The 16,751-nt window shown below is 32.3% G+C and overlaps 1 protein-coding gene across 2 annotated transcripts in view; it reads right to left on the bottom strand.

Moving 5' to 3' along the window:
• The window catches only part of LOC123694690 (cyclin-dependent kinase 14), a 79,340-nt gene that overhangs the window by 38,610 nt on the left and 23,979 nt on the right, over positions 1-16,751 (bottom strand). For both annotated transcript variants that reach the window (XM_045640195.1, XM_045640196.1), the window contains exon 2: positions 2,971-3,057. In XM_045640195.1, coding sequence (XP_045496151.1) covers positions 2,971-3,057 — 87 coding nt within the window. The remainder of the gene's footprint in view (positions 1-2,970; positions 3,058-16,751) is intronic.

The raw sequence follows: 16,751 nt of genomic DNA, 5'->3' as shown, positions 1-16,751 counted from the left end.
TATACCAACATAACAACAGATAATTATTGATAAGGAAAAAAACAAAAATATTGTAAGAAATAAGTTTATTGAACGATTTCTTTGATAAATACGTATTGAAAACTATAATTATACCTACCGTGCTCATTTTTATTCATACCTAATAGGATTAGGGTCCAGCAACGGTTCCAGCATGATATAAAACAATTTTCGCTTAAAAACTGAATGCACAAAGACTTTTTAAACAATCCGATTTACGAACAGAAGAATGCACTCATTCACGAATGCCTGCCTTGTTAAGATCTAAGCTACTTAAACTTGCAAAGTATAGGTACAATTCAACAACTCTATCAAGATTTCCACGAACCATTGTTTCATTTATTATATTATTGAAGAAATAATTTATAGTGAAGGTTAATAGAAAGAGCTACTGAAAATATATAGTTTAGTCACGCCGCGCAGGTAACTGAAGTATTTGTGGCATCTTTTTCTGTTAGAGTTTGTGTGTATCTGAATGACTAATATAATTTATAAACATATGAAATTATATTCTCTTTATTAATAGCACATATCAATATAATGCATTATTCAAATACTATATCCACCAGAGACTAGACTTAAGTGGGTTTATAGATAAATTAATTCAATCATATGAAAGATAAATTCGTGCAAGAGATAAGTTATTAGAATAGAAGAGATATAATAATTTATAAAAAAATACTATAGTGTACTAGAGAGAAGAGTAGAATACAACGAAAGCTTCTTATTGCGTATTAATTATGTAACTTAAACTTTTTTAAACGTTACCACCGAAGCATAGATAAATATTTATCTTGTGCTAAAATCAAAATTCATGAACGATGATGCCGGAAACAACTAGTCAATCATAATTTAAGTATCTAGTTAATCATACTTAATAAACATGAATTTTTGGTGCGACTAATAACCCAAGTATCATTGCCATCCTTTAATTACGCTAATGTGTAATTAGACCCTACCTCAATTACAGAAATGGAAACGAAATAATAATTAATTAATAACTTAATTTCAGAAATAGCTTCCTCGTTGGAATCGTAGTAATCTCGACGTTACTGCTTTAATTTCTGTTTTTGCTTCTTGTTAACAAATAGATATTTCTTATTCTATGTATGAGAATTTAGTGTTATTATATTTCTCTTATAATATTTAACGAGCACAAAATAATTCCCATTCATCACATTAGGAATGCTAATTAACAAAGATTAATGTATTTAAATAAAGTGAATAATTAATGAGCGTGTTAATTAAAACGCTTCAAGATGTCTTTTTCTACAACAAAACAATGAAATTGATCCCTTTTCGTTCTCCGCTTTAAAACTGAGAGCTACAAAGTAAATACTGTTTTCTCATGAAAGCATTGAACGCTATCGGTATACCGGTTTAAACATTTTAAACGATAAGATTTATTACTTTTTTATGAATGATTCACATTATCTTGAGAATATTAAAAATGTGAGTCAAAATAACACAACAGAAATAGATGAATCAGGCAGTGAATCAATCGTAGATATTTTTCTCACGGTAAAACCGATAGAGAAGATAATAACTTCCTTTAACCATTTAATAACTAACTATAGCTATACCGACTTATGAGTATGGCCGCCAAAAATTGTACATTCAAGAAAAAAAAATGTCCTTGTCATTTTATATAGCACCAGATTTTTTTATATAGTAATTATGGTAGTTTTTAAATAGTTTCAGCTTCACTATGTTATATTTATCATTATATTAATAATTTAAATTAATTTTGAGTGCCTTTAACAAGCTCAATATTTTTTTTTTTGAAATGCTTATTTTCCTTTCCATACTAAAATCATGTGTCCCACTTAGTCATCTCACACTTTGAAGTCACAAAATTATGCAAAAATCTATTGATACCTGTAAAATTTTGGTATTTCTAAATTATTCTGTAAACTTGTGGATAGTTTTAACAAGTTCTAATAAAAATAACATAAAAGAAATTAATATAAAACTCACTTAAAACTATGTCTCACTTTTTTTCACGAATGATACTTCACGCACGGTTACCATAAAATAACACCCTAAATAACTAGATATCCAAGCCACAAAAATATTTTTAAGTAGTGGCAACACCGATTTACATGTTGGCCAACCTTTAGAAAAAAAATCGCCATTTTGTTACTGTCAAAGTTAATCGAAAGGTAGTCGGCATTTTTGCTTCGCAACATTTTTATAATTTTGAGTGAGAATTATGCAAGGTAAGAATACAAATTTACTATATTATTTAAATTATGTGTGTAGCTTTAGTGTTCTAGTAACAAATAAAACTATGCGGCGTCTTATTACTACAATACTTTGGCGAATAAAGGCTTTTTAGGTTATGTCCAACCATATTTTTATTCACGAATGATACCATGTGTTACTATTGTGTTACGTAACATCCGTGAGCGGCTCTTAGGGGTAGTACTCACTAGAGAATCTAAAGTTAAAAATTTACTTTTTTACATAAAGAGAACCCACTTCAAAAACTATATATGTTTCGGAAGTTAGTAACTTTTTTACTATAATAATTCGTATTCGTAATTAATATCATAAGTTGTGAATGATTCTTGCATTTGTAAGTCTTATAGAAATACAAAATTTGAGAAATAAAACTTTTTCTTTAATATTTAAATTTGTTTTATTGAGTTTTAAAGTAATTTAATCAAATAATTTAATTAACAATATAAAACAGAAATGTAAAAAAAATCTCCTGCATTATTAGTTGTAATGTACACTACGCTTAACAAAATCACGTATGTTACTATCAGTCACGTATGTTACGGTGTGTTACGATTTCACGACTGTTATTGTACAATATTTGGCGGCCATACTCTTATACGTATTTAAAACTGGTCAATATTAAGGTAAATCGTATCCGTATTATATGGATCAACCCAATATCGTACTATCTCAAATTTGATACACTCGTATTATATAGATAATACTTACATAATCTACCGAAGCTAAGGGACAGGCGCTTTCTGAGCTTTTGCATTTTGCTCATCGCGCCTCCCCTTTTTTCCCGCATTGTCACGCCTGTAAACAAAAGAAAAACACATTAATAAATCTATATTAACACTGAAAGTAACAAAAATAAATGGAATTGAAGGGATCCTGCTTTAAAATAAATTATTGAAGCTACGAATAAATTGCTAGTTCACTCTAATAATAATTTAACAATCTTTTTTACTAAACTTGAGGTACCTTTTGCATAACTTCCCTAAATAAGGTACCCTTTTTTAATTTTTCCATTTATTAAGATTAAATAAATAAAATACGTGATCAAAACACGAAATATGACATAACACAACAAAAAAAAATTAGAACGTGCCTCAACGCGCCCGCATGCACTCCCTAATCGGGGCCTATTATGAAACTTTAGTTAACCTTGCGATCATCGTAACATATGATCAATGAAGCAATTAATCACAACATGAGCCACGTAGCGGTACCTGAAGATATGTTTTTAATTGCGGTAATATACCGACAGCCGACATGCAAACACCGTTCGCGACGGTGCACAAGTATGTGAAGTATTGTGGACAATGTTAGATCGGAATCCAAATTATTTGACTAAATGTATACGTATAGAGATGAAGACGCTCGGAATGCAAGAAGAATGTGATTAAATTATTGTATTGTAAATTCATTGCGCGCGTATCTTGTTATGTAATGATTAATATTGTTTCGAACTTGGTGTTTTATGACTATGAGGGTGAAAATAATGTATTTTATATTCATTTTTATTGCAATTTTACAATCAATTGTATTTTAGAATCGTATTGTGGGATTCTAAGCATAAGGAAAATAGTTTCGAATTGTCAAAACCGCAAACATTCGTCTTTTATGTACTTATACGTTTTCATGATTAGCATTTTCTTATCATATTACACAACAAATGGTTAAATACAACAATTATTTTAACTCAACTACAAGCAAAATAGAGGAAAACATCTCATCCGTGCACATGAGTAGTAAAACTCAAACACAAAAGAAGGAAAATATGCATGTATAAAAACAGCAACGCGAGACGGGAACAAAATGAACTAATGAACCGAGTGTCCCATAAAGACGAAACGTGAGCGCCTCCTACTAACGGTCAATAGTCGAGGATCGCGTGCGAGAGAAAATTCTCACTTATAGTAATTAAGGTGCACTATTCTGTAGATTGTTCTAGAAATTGTTAGGTACGTACTGCGGATATAGAACGCTATCTTTAGCGCTGCTGTTAAGGAGATTATCGTAGGAGTAGTTTATGCGGTTGATATTCCGAGTCTATAAACGTGATAACTGTATTCATGTATACAGATGTTATGTAAGAGAGATTTGTTCAGAGTTTATGAAAATATTATACCTAGTATTCTTACAACATCTTCAATAATAAAATGAGTGTTAGGTAACTATAAACATAACATTCCGACTAAGAAATGTTTTCACAAAAGCTATGAATGTAATACATATATATTCAAACACTGAGTAAGATTTGCATATAATATGCGTGAAAGGATATTGTTTATGCAACTGTCGGTACACCTGAACTAACATTATTATTATTCAATAAATAAATGACATATATTGACCCAACTATTCCGGATTTCTCAGTCTTTATCTCTTAAAATTCCTATGATATAAGATAACACACATTAATGTATCTACTTTACAATGTAGTCAATAAAGAAATACCATAGATAACTCACTATCACTTGTTCCTACATATCTACATGTTTCTTCACCAAATAACACGTAGGACGTAGGTAGATGTGTTATATTTCATACATATACAAACTCCTGTAAATTCATACGAACAAAGTTCGCAGCCAGCTGGGTCTGCCAACGCATCACGGAGGCGCCACTGCGCCGCCTCCTGCCGATCGCAGCGCAATAATTTTTTAAAAGGCTAATAAGTTTACCTTTTCGATAAAAAATTAATAACTTTCAAACTTTACAGAGCCTTTAAATGACTCTTTTAGCACAACCGTAAATTCGGTTCAAGCAAGCATAAAAATTATATAAAACAGTCAGTCAAAATTGAAGACAGGGGATTCCGGTAATTAGCAGTAAATATCAAAATTATTGTTCTATAGTCGAGCCAATTTAATAGGCAACATTTGACGTCTATCAATTTTATCTTCGAAGAGAGGTAACCTGCTTAAAAACATCGATTAAAGTGTATTAATCGATACGGATTTGAAACATTTGTCAATCGAATTTATTAACTTATGATTATTTTTATTGACAAGTAATCAATGCATTCGATTCTAGATATCAGATTTCGATTTTTAGAGTAACGTCTCTAGTATTTAAAAAGAAAAAAAGTTTATTGACACAAAATTGTAGCGACGTCAGTTCTTCAATTCAGAAATTGTTTATTATGTTTAGGATGGTTTATCAGTAAAATGAAATCTTAAAATAACTTGTATCGGTCATTATAATTATAAATATGTAATCGTAATTGAAAAAAGTTAAGCAAATGTGCAGTTCTAACAAAACGAAATATTATGTTATTCTATGTCGTCGTTACTAGGTTACGTTGTTGAATTTTGTTGAACTGTCAAATGTTGCCTATTAAAATGGCTCTACTATAATTACGTAATTCCATAAAAACATATTACAACAAAACTAAAATAAATGAAGTTTCTCAATTGATTCAATAAACTGCGCCAAAGCACTTTAAAATTAAATGCAAAACTTTGCTATTGAACTTCGAGGCTAACTTTCATTGCTCGCCTCAAGGAGTCCATCTATTTACACAGATGCAATTAAAACAGTATAGACATTCCTAGCTTTGGCTATAAGCTTGGCTATAAGCCGAGTGCAACCGCAGGCAGCAGTCATTTGGATCTATCCGGGAGTTTGATCCAATTGCGCTCACACAAACCGTATTATCCGCTTGGGATTACGGATAGCATCAATTTTGGACCTGTAGCACTTGATCAGGTGAACAACACTGATTATCACATTAATCATTGGATAATGTACTTAACAAGCGCATATGGATTGAGCTTTTGCGTCCCGTTTTTGAGAAAGAGTAAAAAGTAAAGGGTTCGTAGTGTCTATCATAATAATGCTAAGTATCATGTAGGAAGGGATGTAGGTCAGTTAAATTTAGAAAAGCTTTGATTTTTTTTAACGAATATCTATCTGAGTCACATGGAAAACTTCAAAGGCTCGTACGATCATTAGTAGGTATATAATACCGATAAAATAAAATAATATATTACTAAGAAGCTTGTACAAATCGGGTCGTAAGTATTATTCAACGCGTTCATCTTTCTACAAAAACATCTTATGAATACTCGAAACGTTATTAGGTATATCAGACGAAGACCCTTATATTCGTATTCATCGAATAAAAGTATAATACTGCTAAGAATATCGTAGAGCCTTTGAATAGAGGTCGGATTAAAGACATATCAAAATGTTGTATTGGACAATTTTTCATCTGATTCAGTTTGTAATTGTTAAAGAAATCAAATTCTATAACTACATTTTAAAATAAATAATTTTCAATTGCAAAAGTAACGCTTTTCTATTTTAGTACCTATTTACATAAGTGAGTCATAAGGTTACAAAAACTAAACAACCTTGCAAGTAACTCATTATTATTATTTATGTGCAACTACTGTTAACTTTAAACGACGGTGATTCTAAATTAGGAGCGAATTTTCTTTTTTTATCCGAAACTAATTTATAGCTTCTATAGATTATAGAAACATGTTCATTTATACATATTCATTAGGTATAGTTGCTTCCCGCGTCTGTATGTATGTATGCTTCGATCTTTAAATCTACACAACCGATTATGATGCAGTTTTTTTTTAATAGACAGAGTGATTAAAGAGGAAAGTTTTAACATATAATTTATTATGTTTTAGACAAAGCCGGCGAAGCCGCGAGCGGAGAGCTAGTTTACACATATCGATACATGTACCTACTATATATTTAGACATAGTTGATCTTGTCTGTACCTAGTTTCGGCGTTGCTCTCATAGTATGTCAGTCAACAGATCTCACAAATACAAACATGACCACTGGAAGCAAACAGTTGGCCTGTCAGCGCTATCTAATCAGAGACAGGAATAACAGACAAACATACATATTATATTGTAACGCGTTTAGTGTAAACGTGCTGGTTGAACCGCATTCGTAATGATGGAATTAATTTCGTGTGTAAATGAGTGTTTATTCAATTCTTATTAATTTCTCAATGAACTACTTGTTATTTATACTTAATTTAAATCGTAATCATTTATATCATACGTTTGTATACACGTACATGTATGTAGCACACAGTTAATCTAAAAAGGATCTGGTGTCAAGCATCACTCCAAAGTCAAATTTAACCCATTGAGCCCCAAGCGGCCCGATCGGTCCAAGACACAATAGATTTTCTATTGTCTGTGGTTCCGGGGCCTGAGTTTTTAAAACCAATATTTTTCAGTCTAAAAAACTACTCTTACATAAATATGCATTTTCTCGTAATTATAATAATAAAGTAATAAAACCTCTAAAAATAACACAATAATTACAAATTACACACGTTATTACGAACGTGATCATTTATACATTTTATCATGAAATCATAATCAGTAATGCATTCCGTAATATAGTGCGTTTATCGGATATTTTAATCATCCTTCGTGGTTCATTAATTTATAATTATGAAGTAATATATTGGAATTCAGTAGGTAATTAAATCAAAATACATATATAATGATCATTTTATCTCCCGTATATCTAGGGAGAATAATAATTAACTTTCCTGTTATAAATAACCTAAACCAATTATAATTGTCAACGTCAATTGCTAGCAAATTAATCATTTGTTTGGTTGTTTTAGTGAAGTGAAAATGTTAAAAATATCATTAAATTAAATAAGCTTACAAAACGCTTAAAGCTTCGCATAAAATCTCATGATGAATTAATTTCGTAATAAAAATCATCCTTACATAACAAATTTAAAATAAAAAATCTAATCCCGACAGACTACTTACTATAGGCAGAACGCTCACCACGAAAGCTCGACAAAGCTTTCATTGGAGAAAGACAAGCTGTTCCTTAGGCTAGCCGCACACACGCAATATTATTGATCAATATTATTGTTGACTATATTGAACAATATAATGGTACCGCACATTATACAATATTATTGCCAATTTTTCGTAATTGAAAACGATTCATTCATCCGCAGCATCTCGATCAGTGTGCACTGTTTTCAAAATGGATAAAAAGAAAAAAGCTATTGCATTGATTGTTTTATTGACTTTATTCAGTACAAGTGATAACTGCGTTGAAAACAACCGACTTCAAACTTGCACTTGCAAAATTTACAAATACCTACAGACAAAAATGCTCATAAAATAAAAACTACTGGGCCTATCCGAATAAAATTTTTATGGGACCAATTCGACACCATCCCGCATCGAACAAAAAAAGAATTACGTAAATCGGTTCAGAAACCTCGGAGTAATCGGTGTACATACATAAAAAAAAAAAAAATATACCGGCCGAATTGATAACCTCCTCCTTTTTTTTGAAGTCGGTTAGAAACGAGGCATTCAAAAAAAAAAGATGGATAAAAAAGTGGATGATGAAAAAACCTCAACTAAACCATTTAAATGTCATAAATGTTCTTTTTCATTAGCAGCTATACTTCCTTGAGTATTTTCTAGTGTCCGTCTGCCCTGAAATCTTACTCTCAACTAAAATATTGACGCTTTAATTGACGCACACTCTGCACACGACAATATTATTGTCAATTTCCCTGCCTCCCCCCGATATTGACGAAAATATTTCAGGATTTCCGGAAATCCACAATAATATTGATCAATACATCAATATGGATAGCAAACGATCAATATTATTGACAATACGTAAATTATTGACAATATTATTGCGTGTGTGCGGCTAGCCTTACAGACAAGTCCTGTCAATAATGTCCTTCATCAAAACGTTGTAAAGCATTAAACGACTTCGTTAAGGCCAATTAAGCATGAATTTACGAGTCATAAATCTACCGCACACTTCGCAACATCCTGTTCATGGGTGTTCTGGCTATATCCTTAAACTGTGGATCTTAGTACCGTTTAAACTTCACTTTACGTTATGGTTAAAACCGCAAAGCTGTGTACGAGTTAATCAAAGAGACGACGAGGACAGGCTTTAAGTTCGCGGTGGCCAGGCGAATATCTTGTGTATACAGGTTCTTCAAACATTTCCACTAGGTTTTAATTATATTTTATGAATAATAATTTAGATTTTTTTTAATATACATAACTCGCTTGGTAAATAATTTAATACCGGATACGAAAACAAAAATACCTAAGTATTTTACGTTACGGAAAATATATTTTATTTATGTATTCTAGGACATCAAAGCTAACATATACTTTACTCCAGACAGACAATAAATCGTTACGAGCAAAATTTTAATTTTGAGTTCGCACAAAATTGATACTCATCGTTATCACGGTTAGACATTAAAACAACAAAGGGTTATGGCGGCCATTTGTTGCCCGCAATTTTGTTAAATCCCAACCAACAACTTTTAATGGATTTCACCGCAGTACTGAGCTTGTAGCCAGTCTTGTGCTGGGGATAAAGGATATCGTCTTCAATTCAACATTTCGTAACAGATTATTGTATTATTAACGACTTTAATGCTATAATTATAATACTTCAATTGACGATATAATTGGGGTTAAAATTCAAAAATATCCGTTGAATTTATTTAAATATTTTATTTTTTCAAAGATTAAATTCAATAACAATATCTATAAATTTCCTTAAATCAGTTTTTCCCGCCAACATTTAGTACTACTTAAATAAAACATATAATATTTTTAATGGATACTTAATAAGCATTCGACGTTCTCTATCTGCCAAGTATGGTGCACTGCCAGAATTTTTGTGTACGAAAAATGCATAGATAACAAGTTTTCTTCATTTAATGCGATTGGTGGAAATTAAAGAAAATATATCAATGACAGTGCCTTTCCTCCCCAACTCACATCGAGGAAATAAACCTTTCCAGATATTCAATTATCTGTTTCAATCTGGAATTTGACTTTTCAATAGATGAACGAAAAACTGACAACCGCCGGGCCTTATAAATATACTTCCAAAAGTTTATAATTAATATAAAAGAAGTAAAAAAGTTTAAAAATTCTTAAATCGCTCTCGATAGATCGTACCCACCCTACCACATACTTACCAATCCCGCTCCTATACATAAAGATGATTTTACGTCTATCCATACCAGTTCTATCCATTTGCACGGCTACATAGCTATATAGTTATAAAAAATTATAGTGACAATACGAGATAAACCGTGTTATAAACCCGAGTTCCGCATGCCGGGATTGTCCATTGAACCCATTCCGCGATCCCACGCGTTTCACAACATCGCAATACAGGAGATGACACAATTATATTTTAGTACTAGTTACGATTTCTATTTAGAAATGACTACAACTTGCGAAACGAATCGTGTTTTACTACACGTGTTGTGATTTAAAGCAAGAGCCCGGTATGTAGATTTCCTTAAAGCATTACCAGTGGTCCCGACAAATGTTATGCCTTACTCTTATCACATAGGGATTATGAAAAATAGAAGTTGTTCGATTCTCAGACCTACCCGATACGCACACAAAATTTCATGAGAATCGATCAAGCCGTTTTGGAGGAGTTTAAACTTTTTTTTCTTTTCTTTTTGAACGTTTAACTTCAAACAACGCGACTCGAGAATTGTATCTATATATTACATGTATGAAAATATTAAATTCGATCTCATGTACGCCCGTTACATCGCTATAAATAAGACACTTTTCTATATTAATTTCCGGTCTATTTCAAGATCAGGGAGGGTAAATAATGAAATATTATATAAGCTTTTCTTCATGTAATGTAATGTCAGATACATACAAGTTTACCTAGAACATGTTTTATTTAATAAATAGGTTTGCCATGTTTGAAATACCTTTAGTTTTCTTACACAATAATAACTTGTTTTTTTATGAAAATCATTAAATGGTTATACATATTTTGTATGTTCTTACTAGTGCTTTTAATAAGAAAATGTGCCTTCTGGTAACAAATAAAGGCTTGAAGGGAATTGAGCAATCATCTCAAATACGTGGGTGAATCTATACACCCACGAGTAGGGCCTCGTTTCCAAGGTGCACATTAATTAGACCCTTCGAAATTATTAGATAAGAAACTGGGCTACCATACCTTCTATACAACCTTTATTATACGATAAAATAATATCCTTCCTTTCAATTCAACCGCAACATAAATATAGGTAAGAAAGAAAGTGGAAGGTACTTGCGACCAATTAATTTTCTATAGATCTGACATAAAAACATTTTTAGTGTTAAGTGTCCAAAAATAAAGATGAATTGAAAAAGATCTTTGATTTTGAGGTATTTGTCTATTTCTCTTTTCGTTCGATTATCACTGCGAGTAATTGTAACGTGAATACATTACATCCAATGTATTTTCGATACAGCAATATGTTACATAGTAGTTTTAAATATGTTTTTACGATGTTTAATTACGTGAATACGGCCACAGATGTTAAATATAATGAATATGAAAAATAAACTAGATTCGACTGTTACTCTATTCATTATAATAATTAATGCCAACCTCATCAACATCACTAATTCATCAAAGCAATAAAATATATGTTGAATAAATGAAACATAACATTAAAACAAGTTCTTAATCACTGATTCTTGTAACGATATGAATAATAGTATGATCCATTATTCATAACAATTATGTATTAGTAAAATATTATTCAACCAACCTAATATTGTGAATCATTTCATTTCTATATTAATGCTTGACATCAACTGTTCAATTCTACAAACAACCACCAACCGAGTAGGAAAATGTTAAATTAGTTTCACGCGTTCGAAATACACGTCATTATTTAATTATTCAATAAAATAAAAGCCTTTGAGAAATACTACGACAACTATCAAGCTTTATAATTAATCCCACAATAAAGGCAGCATTTATTCCTTGAACAAAGACGAAAAACAAGTTATACAACCAGCTTTGTCCAGGAAGAACAAATTCCCGCGAACGAACCTCTAATTTCGCTTACATTACTGCCTCGCAGAGTATTTTGCTATAGCATTTGCTCACAAACCAGTAATCAATAGCAAAGCTATCGAGTAACACGTAAGTCGGCCAGAGTTATAGTCCCAGTGGCTTAGAGCGGGTCGAATGTGCGAAAGTCGTTCGTCGACCTTGCGCCGCTGCGCCCGCGCCGACTGCATGAAATTCCATCTATCTATACAGGCACCAACTATTGCATCTACATACAAATCTGGTTTTTCCTATCACTTAGCATGTAAAATTTATGATCTTTAATATAGTGAAGCTCGATTATGTACTTTGAGTTTATAGTCTCCATAAAGTAGGTATCTTTCATAGTATCCATGTAAATAATTACATAATTTATCCACCTCTGCTTATAGAACATTTAACATTTTCCATTTACATTTAAAACAAAACAATGACTCCGTTAAAACATCTGCAGTATGTCTTTAGTAAGTATGTTCTGAAACATGAAACATTTCAAGGATGTAACGATCATTAACTTTCGTGTTACTATGAAACAGTACAAATAAAACTATTCATCTATTAGCAGCGTACTAATTTTGAAATCGATGACCGCAACCATTACAGTCTAGATAGCAATGTTATTGTAAAAGGCTAAAGTGCAGTCTGGAGCATTTGTGCAATCAAGAAAGTTACACCAATGAACGGAGTCGTAAACTCAATAGACCGTCATCTCTATGAGTTTTGATTACAGTTTAAACTGAAAGCGTCTGCACTGAAGGTTATCTAAATTTGTTCGAACAAGGCCTTTACTTTTCCAATATATGTTGTTTTTTTTTAATAAGTAGCCATCGAATATATTATTGTCATTGAGACGTTTAGCCCTACTGTAGCAATCGTAACTTGGTATAGATACTTGAAGAGATGCCAAGATTCTAACCTCCATCACCACAGCATATCGAAATTCAGCAACTCTTAATATTATTGTTAGAGCTGCGGCTGAATTTATTTACAAATATAATTTATAGATAGACTCAAATATTTACTGGAATAACGTTTCCAGGAGACGGTATGCATTTTCATCATTACTATGGAATTAAATGGGCCATTTTCATTACGACGTTCCTATAAAGTCCTACATAGTGATGGCTATCCTCTTAAATGGAAAACAAGCAAACCATTTCAATGTCTAGACTTATAGTTAGAAGAGTATCTACAATAGCGTGAGTGTGATGACTCAGACAGTGAGAGAATCTCCTTATGAGGTATAATTCAAACTAGTGGGTTCAACTCATTATGGCATACGATTTAGAGGTCAGGAGCATCATTTAAATGAATCCTTATTACACTGTTAAGTAAACGGTTTGAGATGGTGGTATTTTTTTCTCAAATTTCGTCGTTATTCGTTGCTTAATGAAGTTTACGCCCTACGGTATAATGCTAAATTACAGTGTTTTGTTTGAAATCACGTTTCAGTAAAATCAATGTGACTTGATCTGAATTCAATATTTACATATCGAAGTAAAAACGATTTAGGTATTGAATTATGAATAGTGAAATCTGAATTTAGTCATGTCATTTTTCATACAAAAATCCCAGAATTAAATCTCATAATATTCTTTATCACATTTTTGTTTGATATGTAATCTTTCCGATTTAATCTATGTACCTATTGAGCAATATTTACCCGTACTCTTCAATTGTTTCTTTTATCAATTAATTGTTAAATATCTTAAAGACCTGGGATTTGTTTTCATATTTGGGGATTTACATATATTCAACTTAGAATAAATATTAAAGAGATATTTGAGCTCTACGTTTCTTTTGCAAACCAAAATTCGAAACACATCTAACCTACCATACGTGAAATTAATAAAAATAGGAGTAATACCAACAATTTTAACTCGCAGTAGGTACAAATTCACCTCTTTCTTTTTGCCTAGTAACAGGTGCCCGCAAGTAACCCAGCCCCTCGTTAGATCTATTGAAAGCTTGTAACGTACCCGGGTTACCATTCATTGATAATTATGGTGCCTTAAAAAGACGAGAACATAAAGAGAACAGCTTCATCCGCCGTAACTGCCTTCATTAGCAACTGAGCGCTTAGCAACACGTCAAAAGGCGAGAATTGATGAACGTCTCCAATTTGCAAGATTAATTTACCGCATTTGGGTCACACATTATCATATTAATTATAATGTGGACGTTATCGGGTATGTAAACAATGCGTTTGTAAACTATCCGCCGGTATTGATGTTATCAACGATAAATGTAAGGGTGTGCTAGATATAGACTGTTTATTATAACAGCTTGCTAGTGAAAAGCAGATTGAAAGTGAGCAAATATATAAATAATTACTCATTAGATCATTGGAAAAAGTTTGGCATTTTATGAAAAACACTATTCAATTTTTTTCATTCTAAATAAACTTCAAGTTCTTAAGAATCAAGGATATTATAAAGCTGGCAACTAACATTAGTGCGTTCCAATGAAACGATATTGCCATGTAATTATTGGTACGATTTTTATCTCTATCTTTACGACATAAGAGATAGACAATAATTACATCATGTAAATAAATAAATAAATAGATATTGATACAAACGCATCTATCCCTGCAACCATTAGTGACTATTATGCCCGATTTCACCAATAACCCCTAAACAGTCTCCTAAGTAAGGGTTCCTTAGTTTAAGGGACCCTTCAAATCACTACCAAACCTAATAGATAGGGAGGCGAATAGGGGAATTTTCTGCAATACTCGAGCGTGGCAGTTTAAGATATGAGAGATACCTTAACCTAATAGAACAACCTTGTACACTATTGAGCTCTATATGTAGTGACGCGCGCCTAGGATAGACGATCAGATTAGTAAAAAAAAATCGATATATTGAAATACTCGAGCGCGTCAGATTAAGATATTGGGGATTGATTTTAGTGTTTTAAGACTAAATTTAACTAATCTGACCATAAGTCCTCGACGCCGCCGAGTTATAGGGTCGCGAACTTGTAAAAAAAAACGTTAATCCGGCATTCTCGAGCGCGATTGTTTTTATTTTTATTTTGAAGAATATAATCTAAAACTTACTAAAACTACAAAATCTGCCGGTTTCCGCATGACCGGAAGTCTGGAGGAGCCATTTCGTCTTTCGAAAAACGCGTTGCAGCATATAAGTCGCGAACTTTACTTTTTCCAAAAAAGATGTTTAAATAAACAAAAAAGATAATTTTATTTTCCAAAAAAAGGTCTCTTTTCATTTTTGTCCATAATTAAAACTTTTTTTACTTGAAGCATCATAAAACTCAAACTCCCGGTATTTTGAGTACATCTCGAAAACTGAGAGTGTTAAGAAAAATTGATATGAAATAACGATGATTAAAAAAAAAACCCACAAACCTTTTTCGGTCAGATTAAGAGAACCCACCAACATTTTTGTCAGATTAAGAAAATATGCTTTCAGGATACCGAGATAAACCTCCCCTATGAAAATCTGACGCGCTCGAGTATTTCAAAAGGACTTTTTTTTTCTGCATTTTCAAAAATTCATCGTAACTTATCGTCACGCCGTAATCGTCAGTTTTTTCAAGGGGAGCTTCCTTGGGGCCTAATTAACACCCCTTCCGAAAATCTGACGCGCTCGAGTAAATTTTTTTTTGTGCATTTTTTACGATTTTATATGCCTATCCCCACCACGCAAACCGGCAGATTAGTATACCATTGTTATCAGAGGCACTTGGGGCATACGTAGTATGAATATCTGACGCGCTCGAGAATGCCCAAGTTTTTTTTTACATTTTTGAAAATCCCTACACGCCAAACCCACCGCTAAAATGGTTTTTACCATAGAAGGTTTTCTTTTCAAAATTATTTTATCTTTCAATTTTGATAAGTCTCGGCGACGCCGTTGAATTACGCCATTTAGCTACCTCGCCTCCCTATCTATAAAGCAAAAAGCAAATTTTACGTTAGGTATCCCCTAAATTGACTTAGGTGACACTTAAATTTTACGGGTTATTGGTGAAAACGGGCATTACACTAAAACCAAACAAAGTTACGCATCCGAGTCAACATGTGTTCATATCTCCACAGATGTTCAAACGCCTAACGCAAATAGTCATTCTGTAACATTCAAAGGCTTTCAACGCTACAAGGCAGGCAAAGCGTCAATTGTGATACATTTATTCAAATCGCGACCCATTGAGGGCAAGCCAAGGAACAATAAGTGGCTGGCGGACCATTGGCGTCGTCTATAACAAAGACAACTAAAAAAAACATTCCAACCAGAAGAATAGAATTAATGCCTTTGAAACGCGCTACGAATATTAATGACCAGACGATTATACATTTTACGTCAAACGTTTACATTCGAATAATCGATGGTCGGTCACAAGGTGGTCACAAGCTTAATGTTGACGACTTTTTAATACATATAATATAAAATATAAACATTGTAAATACGTGATAATAGTTGTGTAAATTGAAAAATGTGTTCGCGTAAATCTGCTAAACGATACACTTAGTTATTGTGTAACCGATATTCATAACTTATGTATTTAATTAAATATGATTGTCGGTTATATTATGACCATTATTATGGCTGCAAAAATTTCAAATTTCTTTATCTATTAAGATCGCGTCAACATATCAGTCATAA

Source organism: Colias croceus, chromosome 9 (assembly GCF_905220415.1).
Source record: "Colias croceus chromosome 9, ilColCroc2.1".
Taxonomy (NCBI): Eukaryota; Metazoa; Arthropoda; class Insecta; order Lepidoptera; family Pieridae; genus Colias; species Colias croceus.
This window is presented reverse-complemented; position numbering and strand designations above follow the sequence as displayed.